General features: G+C 50.3%; 1 protein-coding gene across 2 annotated transcripts; it reads right to left on the reverse strand.

The window, feature by feature from the left end:
- Positions 1 to 4,286: 4,286 nt before the first annotated feature.
- DLX1 (distal-less homeobox 1) lies at positions 4,287 to 8,369 on the reverse strand. 2 transcript variants are annotated; one of them, XM_010352074.3, is made up of 3 exons: positions 7,956 to 8,369; positions 7,088 to 7,287; positions 4,287 to 5,942 (listed from the first exon to the last, which is right to left on the reverse strand). In XM_010352074.3, exons 1-3 carry the CDS (start codon positions 8,266 to 8,268, stop codon positions 5,688 to 5,690), a joined length of 768 nt encoding a protein of 255 aa, XP_010350376.1. In that variant the 5' UTR covers positions 8,269 to 8,369; the 3' UTR covers positions 4,287 to 5,687. The 2 variants fall into 2 exon arrangements, with proteins under 2 accessions (XP_010350376.1, XP_010350381.1); XM_010352079.3 differs by lacking the exon at positions 7,088 to 7,287 and having other exon boundaries at positions 5,866 to 5,942; positions 7,956 to 8,268.
- Between the last annotated feature and the right edge of the window lie 246 nt (positions 8,370 to 8,615).

Below are 8,615 nucleotides of genomic sequence, written 5' to 3' on the forward strand. Positions count from 1 at the left end.
TATTTCAAGCATCAACATTGTCAAAGTTGTATGTACATAATAAATGGGAATATCAATGCATAGTTTTTAGCATAACATCTTGACTCCTCGATAATTATATCCGTTCGGAGCCTACGCAGAATTAGCCTGAATTGCATGGTAACTGCTGCTGCTTTAAAATTTTTAAAAATTACTCATAATTTTCCCAAAGATTACCAAGATCTCGAGTGCACAATGTCATCAGCGTAATGAAGAGTAAACATTTATGCTAATAATCTGCAATTTTTTTCATCAGCTATAAAGACAGAGGCTATATAGCCGAAAATTTCAGTCCTATTCTGCAAGCGCAGCGCTGCAAAAAGCCTGCGGCGCTCTGAGGCGCCTGGTCCTGGGGACCTCTTTCCACTCTTTACTCTCAAGATAGGAGGATGGGGCCGGGGGATTCTTTTTGGTTTTCTGGTTTTGTTTTACTCTGGTTTGGTCGGTTTTGTATTTTTCTGTTTTTCCTTTTTTTCTCCCTTTTTTTCTTTTTTGCTTTTTCTTTCCCGTTATTCTCCCAGCCAAAAGCTACCTTCGACCCTTTTGATTTGATGTAGCAAAGAGTGTGTGTCCAGATTATCTGAAATTGACACTGAAGAAGGTAAGGGTGGAAACCGGTTTCATTTTTCAGAGGGTTGGAAGGCTGCGCTGCGCCCGCCGCGGCTCCCGCTCCGGGAGTAGGAGGGTGGGGGAGTGATTATGTATGCACCAGCTAATTCTTCCATCAAAACTTCTTGTCAGCGATGTCAGGATTATTTTTTTTCCTTTTTATAAAAACACTTGATGTTTCAGGAAGTGTTAATCCCCGAAGACTGAGGGATGAGGGAGGGGGTAGGAAAGCGGTGGGTGGGGGTGACATGTTTCTTGAGCCTGGGGAAGGCACTCTTTACAGCCGTTTGTCTGTCTACACTGGAGCTGGGGGTTTGTTATGGAGCTGGGGACCGGAGGAGGATTTCTTTGAGGCATGGGAGGGAAGGACCCTTGCCCTCTGTACTGCATTTGGTGGAGGTTCCTATAGCCATGTGGGATGAAGAGCAGAAAAGTTTGCTTTAGCCTATAATTTCAAGGGTGTTTCATCTAGGCGGTGGGATGACAAAAACCAGAGAATTTTGAAATCAGTGTATAAAAGATGCAGAAAAGAAGAGACGGATACCAGGATAAAGACTTAGAGCCAGGAAGCCTGGGTTGCTTCCTTTCCCCCAATTTTTCTTGATCTAGTATCTCAGGTTCCACATCCAGCGCACAGACCTACCTTTCCTCGGGTGACAGAAATTGACAATTTCTTCAAGGTGAAAGATTCAGCTAGTTTCTACATCAGATGACTCTCTATGAATAAATTCACACTTCTGTGCATATAGCTGGGGGGAATGTTGAAACTTTTTGTGGCTCTAAAAACTAGTACAGAATCAAGAAGGCTGAAAAGCTATCATATCTAACCCAGTCCAGGTGCAGATTTCCAGAAGAAAGAAATAAAAATAAAACATAATGATCAGTGAGGAAAAGCTGTGAACTATAAATGTTTCCAGTTTTATATTTTTTAAATAGTGCCTCGATTTAGGCTCCGAGTTCTCCCACAATTAGATTACCACTCGCAAGACTACCCAGCCCCTCCAGGCTCATGAAAGCTAAGACCAGTGAGGAGGGGGGTGGGGACTGTTGCTTCTGTCCCTACCCCTACCCCTTTTTAGAGCTAGTGTGGGTGAGAGAAGATATTAAAGGGATATCTGTTGTTTGACAATTTTGCTAAGTCTGTCTTCATTACTTTGCTGCTGTGCATTTGCTAATTTGGAGGCCTGGCCATTGACAAGCTTGCTCCATACACCTGCAAGCAATTTGCCGGCTCCGGTACCGGAGAATTGCAGAGATGGCAGCTCGCACCTATTTGATTTTTTTTTTCCTTTTCTCAATGCACAGCAAATTTGGCTTTCAGTGCGTTATCTCTTTTGTTAATGCAAAAAGATTCCCTGGGCGAAAAAATTGCTCATAATTACCAGAGAGATGGGGAAACTGCATTAGAATAAATAAACCTGAAATTACTGTAATTATGTTGTGTTTGATGGGCCCGGCTTGTAATCAAGAAGAGAATACAGTGAAATGATGCTGACCCTCTTGGGTTTGCAGCTGTACGCGCACTTTGGGGTCTTTTTTTGCAGAAAAGAGTCATTTTGATAATCATTAAGCTGTGTGCAACCTATTTCAGAAGTGTTTTAAAATGAGGTTCACATTTTTTGAACAAGGGGAAAAAAATCCCAAAATTGCATTTTGCCATTACAGACTCATACATAAGGAAAGGTTGTGTTTTCTAAGTGACAATTGTTAAGACATAATATTCGAAATCAGTATTTAATCATTATAATGAGGTATTGTTTAAATATAACCACCTTTAGATTATTCATAGTTTAATTAATATACTCATTATGAAAATCTTTGAATCAGATATTTGATGAACTACTTGTCAGTAACAAGGCAGCATTAATTAGGCCTATATTGAGATTAACATTTTTTAAAAGTACAACCGCTTATAATTATAATAGAGCCTAACTAAAGACTGTTTTCGTTGAGCTAAAACTAATAATTTCTCTATTTGAACTGTTAGCAAGAGATTATTAAATTAGTATAAGCTAATGCCTCAAAGTATTCAAATCCGCTTGACCAAACAGATTTTGCCTGTAGGTTGAGGCGTTGGGCCCTAGCTCTTGTCTGGAGGACCCAAGTCAGATGCAGGACAGAAATCTCCGCACTAGCAAAGTCACATCTCCCAGGGGAAACTGAACCAAGGAAGACCCCCTACCCCGCGCCAGAGCGCGGAAATTGGTTCCTTCCCTCAGCTTTGAGGCCCATCTGACTGTCCACGTCCTGGTCTCTCAGATCTGATCTCCCATTAGAGAGAGAGCTGGTGCTTCTAGGTGCTGCGGAGAGAGAAGTCCCAATCTCAGCCTTGGAAGGGGCTTGGAGGTCCCCGGCGTCATCCCCCCCACCACCACTTTCCCTGCTGCCATCACACCGCTTCACCCCACCCCCAGCAGCTCCACCACTTCCTCCTCCCCTTCCCAAAGGGCGTCGGAAGAGCCCGGCGCATCTGATCTTTCACCAGCACCAATTGAAAAATGGGTGCTTGTCACAACACAGATCACTGCCTTCCGGGCTGTGCTCCCCACCGCGCGCCTGAAAGGGCCCCCCAAAGGTGGAGGGCCAGCTCCCGCGGGCAACAGCGCTGGAAGGAGGGTGCGGGAGAAGCAGGAATCGCGCCTGGCAGTAGGTCTGGGCTCGCAGCTCTCCAGGGCTGCCTCGGCTCGGCTGCGGGGTCTGGGGTTGAGGTTGGGCTAAGACGCAGAGCCACGAGAAGAGAGGCAATCTGGTTCTAGTCCCCTGGAGCCCGTGCACCTCTGGAGGGAACTAATCTGAGCGAGCGCTTCACTAGAGGTGCTCCCATAGGGGCCTGGCCTTGGGACTTTCGGACTGGAATCAGGTGGGAGTGATGTGCTTGACTTTGGTCAGATTTTGGGGTTCAAAGAGTCAGCCACCCTTCCCTTAGCACCTCCATTTCTGTGAGGTTCAAAGAAAGGCCCCGGATCATTAGACAGGAACCTGTCTGTCTCACTGTAGAGCTGCCAGGGTGGCTCTCTGGGACTGTGCCCTGTCCCCTGGAGCGCACTGATTGATAGCGGGCCAGTCTGAAGGACGTGTCTTTCCGGCCCCTGCCTGGCGTCTGGCTGCTCTCTTCCCGCGAGGGAATCCAGCGCCTCTGGGCAAGCTAAAGCCGGGAGGCCAGATCCGGAGGAAGGCTAGAGGCAAAGCAGTGTCTCGGCTTCCAGGCCTCTCAGCCTCCCAAGCTCCCGGCCTCCCAAGAAGTGACTGGGTGTGGGAAAAACTGAAATCGTTCAGGCCAGCTGACTTTGAATTTGACTTCATCTCTTCTCAGCCAGTCTTCAACATCCTTTACGTTCCTCAGCGTCAGCTCTGCCCTGATGCACCTGTTCCTGAGTCCCCTTCCCCGGGAATCCTACTAGGCACCCTCTCCTTACCCCTCCGGTTTAGGTAGGAATCAGACACCTTGGGGGCCAAGGGAGCAAGGCAAGAAGAAACGGTCCAGTGGGGTACCCCACAGGCCTCTGATGATGTCCTGGTGTTTCTGGGGTACGAGGTCCCCCATTCTATCACTGATAAGTCGCTGACCCTGTACTACCTGTCTCCAGAGGTGGAAACCTGGCCTGCCACCCCTCCTCCCACTGCCGCACACCCTCACGCAGCACAAGAGAGAGCAGTTCTTTCTCGAAATCATAATTTTACTGTCTCAAAGAAACTGTATAACTTATTTACAAAGTTTTTTTCCCAAGATACAAAGCAATAAGTTAACATTCTCAATATAAAACTAAACTTTGACATAGAGAACACAAAACACAGTTGATTTCAATTGATCACATTGTCCAAATTTCACAAGTAAAATGTCAAGATTCTCATTTCACAAAGCATGGGGTTTTACAGCCACACACAACAGAACGCAAAAAGGCTAAGCTTGTGCAACATGTTTACAGAACAATAATAATAACAATAATATGTACAGTGATTAGATCCTGCACTGGAGACTGTGTTCAGGGTGGTGACTGGCTTTATTCTGTGGTCGAGCCTCTAGGGATTGTTGTAAAGCTGCTTTTGCTGTATTTTAAAGCCCACTGGAATTAGGGTGCTAGTTCTCGCCTGCCTGTTTTCCCTCTACTCCCCATTCCTTCTTGCTCCCTCCTTCTATTCAAGGAGGAAATCAGTATTTTCCTTCTTGTCCAGGCAAAGCAACCAAGAGTTCCTCCCGAGATGAGAAAATCATGTTGGCTTCATTTGTCTTTCTTTTCTTTTAAAAGTTATTTATTAAATAATGTGGGACATGTAAAAAATGCAAATCATTCGGCTCCAAACTCTCCATACCAGAGAAGTACAAAAGTTACTGTATAAATTAAAAATCACCACGTCCTCCTTATTCGTTTCTCCCCGTGCGTTTAAAGTAAACAGTGCATTCCTCATGCCTAGCAGAACCTCGAATTGCCAAACAGCCTCAGGTGAAGTCCATTTCTCAATAAATAAAACCCCGTCCCCTCCAATGTCCCCAGATTCCCAAACCAGCTACACGGATGGTCAGGCAGAACGTCCCAGACTACGGAGATGGTCAGTCGGGCAGTACCCGGGCCGCTCAGACCTGGTGGCTTTTTGCAGAGGCCGCAGAATGAGGACAGCGGACGGATGAGGACCTTAATTTTATCAGCGCACAGACAGCAAAAGGAGACAGGAGACCGACAGGACAAAACAGAGCTTTTGCTTTTTCTACATTTTGTGTTTGTTTCGTTTTTGTTTTCCTGATAGTCCCACAAAGCTGAACGTCGGCAGGTCGGGTGAAGTGGATTTATCTTGCTCTTGGGCTTGTCTCAGGTGGCAGCGCCTTCCCTCCGAGGCCACTCTCTGCTGCTACTGCTTGGCCCAGGCCAGGGGTTCAGGCTAGAGCGCGAGCGCCGGGAAGTTGCTGGGCCAGACCTCGCCGGGCTCCGAGGAGATGGAGGGTGTCCTGCCTCCACTGTTCCTTCTTTTTCCCTCTGGGTCCTTCTTTTCCGGACGGGGTGGATGGACCTGGAGGCGGGAGGGACCTGGGCTGGGGGAGACAAGAAGAAGGCGGGCGGGCAACCTCACATAAGTTGGGGTTGCTGCATAGCTTCTTGGTGCGCTGAAGGGTACCACGATGTGTAGCTGGGGATATAGGAGCCCGAGTTTCCGCCTGAGCCCTTCCCGGATGAAGAGTTAGGGTTCCAGCCGGGCGGCACGGGTGGGGAGCCAGCAGACAGGGCCCGGCCGTTGGCCAACGCACTACCCTCCAGAGCCGCTCCACCCTGCTTCATCAGCTTCTTGAACTTGGAGCGCTTGTTTTGGAACCAGATCTTGACCTGCAAGAGTGGACAACAACGTGACTCAGGCTGGAACCACTGAGCCTACCTAGGTCGCGGGGGTGAGGGGGTGGGGGGAAGGACCACAGGACAGCAGACATAGGATCTCCCAACCTTGCGCCAGCTGGCAGCTCCCTGCCAGAGAAGCAGAGACATCCCGTCTTGCTCCCTTCCCCCATAAGAGCCAAAGGCTCGAAGGCCTCACCACCCCGCCGCCGCCGCCGGCCCACAAGGGCAGCTCTCAGAGAGCCAGGGAGGAGTTGTGATGGGGGTGAATGGGGATCCAGGCCTTAGCCTGCCAAGGACTCAGTCCGACCATGGCTACCGTCTGCGGAAGACACAGCGCCTGCACAACACCGAGCCAGCAATTCCAATATCAACATCAATAAAAGAATCGAAAACCTAGGAAGGAGTGGAGGAAATTTATTTGCAACGCGACCCAACTTTTCTATGTGCCATCCTTTCTGCCCTGGAGTTGGGACGGACTAAGGCGGCCTCCAGGTTTTGTGGAACTTTTCTTTGGATTCAAAACCATTTTTGCCCTAGGGTCTGTTGGATTTCTCCAGCTCTGCACGAAATCCCGGACCGGACGTCGGAAACCCGCGCCCGCCGCCAGAAAGCTCAAGGGCTCCCCGGAGTCGTAGAGAAACCCAGGAAGGAAGATCCAGTTTCTCCTCTCAGGTCTGGGACTCGGGAGGTGAGAGGGCGGAAAAAAGAATCTCCCCCACCCCCAACCGGTGAGAAGGAGGAAGAGGAGAAGGGCACCGACCCAGGCCCCGAGTGATTAGTCACACAATTTAAAGGCAAAGGAAGGATTAAGTCCCAAGTCTATTGTTCCAGTTGTTCTGGCACGTGTGACCTCAGAGTTCCCAAACAAAACGTCCAGGGAAATCCTTCCTGCGCCCTAATCAGATTGTCCAGGGACGGAGGGCCGGGCGGCAGACAGCTCGGGATATCGAGAGCAGCGACAGAGCTAGGGCAGAGGGAATGAGGGAGGAGGAAGACACACTGAGAGCTCGGGTAGACACAAACACACACACAGTGACACCCCGACCCTGAGGCCCAGAGAGCCAGAAATGAAGACCCGGGCGCAGGCCGGCCGCGGAAAGCCTGCGTGGCGGAGCGGAGCGGCAGCTGCGAGGTACCTGAGTCTGTGTGAGTCCCAAAGAGGCCGCGAGCTCCGCCCTCTCCGGCAGAGCTAGGTACTGAGTTTGCTGGAACCTCCGGTTCAAAGCCTGCAACTGCAAACTGGAATAAATCGTCCTGGGTTTGCGGATCTTTTTCCCCTTGCCATTAAAGCGCACTTCACCGCCTTCCACCACCGTGCTCTTCTCCGAGTCCGCCCCTGGAGGGACAGCAGAAGCAGGGGCCGTTGTTAATACGAGGGACCGCCTTTAGTGCGGACAGCCGAGAGCGAGTGGCTACCGAAGGGTGGCAGAGGCTACCGAAGGGTGGCAGAGAGAGAACGTTCAAGAAACTCTGAAAGCCAGTGAAGGGTCCCCCAGAATCCGAGGGCCTGTCCCTGGCCGCTGCAGGCGGGATAGAGCCGTTCCCAGGAGCGCAGCTCCTGTCTTTGCAGGGAAAGTTTGCTATTTTTGCAGGCGGTAGTTGAGGTTTAATTACCCTTAATTGCATACATTGTTTATAGCGCTACGCAATAAATAATTACCGACACTAATATGTGCACATGTGGGTTTCTGTTTTCCAGCGGGGCATTGTGCGCTCTGCACACCGAGCCGCCCAGAGGCCCAGTCAGTGCCAGGAGACGCTCTGGGATTTATCCTTTACTGGATAGTTGCAAATTGGGTGGATTTTTAAAAAAATTTATTTGCTGTGACAAGGATCTATAGATTGATATTCGAAACCTCTACTGCTCCCGCGCCCTCCCCACCCCCACCTCACTTCTCTCTCCTCTCTTCTCTTTCTCTCTCTCTCTCCCTCTCTTCTCCCCCGCTTTCTTTCCCTCTCTCCCGTGTACCTCCTCCTCTCCCTCTCCCTGGCAAGCGCACGTACCTGGGTCCTCCAGGCGGCTCTGGGCGAGGCTGGCGCTGCCGGGGTAGGACTGCACCGAACTGATGTAGGGGCTGGATGCGTGGCTGCTGACCGAGTTGACGTAGGGGTAGCCCAGCGGTCGGGAGAAGGATGAGGCTGAGCTGTAGGCGCCGTCGGGCTGCGAATGGCCCGCCGAGTGTAAACAGTGCATGGAGTAGTGCCCGTGGGACATGGGAGAAGGAGACATTTGCTGGTTGGGCGGCCCAAACTCCATAAACACCGCCTTGCCCGACACGGGGCTGTTGAGACTTTCTGGCATGGTGGTCATGGTCATCTCTTCTCGCGGGGTCTGGGTGTGGGACTTTCTCTCCTCTGCTTCCCTTTTGGGGGTCTCTATGTTTCTCAGGACAGGAAGGAACCCAATTTAAGCGGAACAGGGGTTTTCACTTTCCATTCATAAGAAAATGGAGTTTGTCTCTTTGAAAAGTCTAAGCATGATGCTGCTGAGCTCCCCAAACTCGGTTCAAAGCTTTGACTCAGCCAAGGTCATAAATATTCATGAGCTCGCGGAGCTGATTGGTCCGCTGTCTTGCATAATCACTGGGGATTGGTCCGAGGCGCTCGGGCTCCGCTGGACTAGAGCGGGCGAGGCGGCCCGGCCTCGGGAGAGACGCATCCACA

The sequence above is a fragment of the Saimiri boliviensis genome, chromosome 5, assembly GCF_048565385.1.
Source record: "Saimiri boliviensis isolate mSaiBol1 chromosome 5, mSaiBol1.pri, whole genome shotgun sequence".
NCBI lineage: Eukaryota > Metazoa > Chordata > Mammalia > Primates > Cebidae > Saimiri > Saimiri boliviensis.

What these genes read in the sequence shown, in the direction of transcription:
- DLX1 (XM_010352074.3), bottom strand. Translation starts at nt 8,268, where the DNA reads ATGACCATGACCACCATGCCAGAAAGTCTCAACAGCCCCGTGTCGGGC. An exon ending in GAGCCGCCTGGAGGACCCAG is followed by an intron (nt 7,288 to 7,955) that starts GTACGTGCGCTT and finishes CTGTCCCTCCAG; the next exon opens with GGGCGGACTCGGAGAAGAGC. An exon ending in TGGGACTCACACAGACTCAG is followed by an intron (nt 5,943 to 7,087) that starts GTACCTCGCAGC and finishes CCACTCTTGCAG; the next exon opens with GTCAAGATCTGGTTCCAAAA.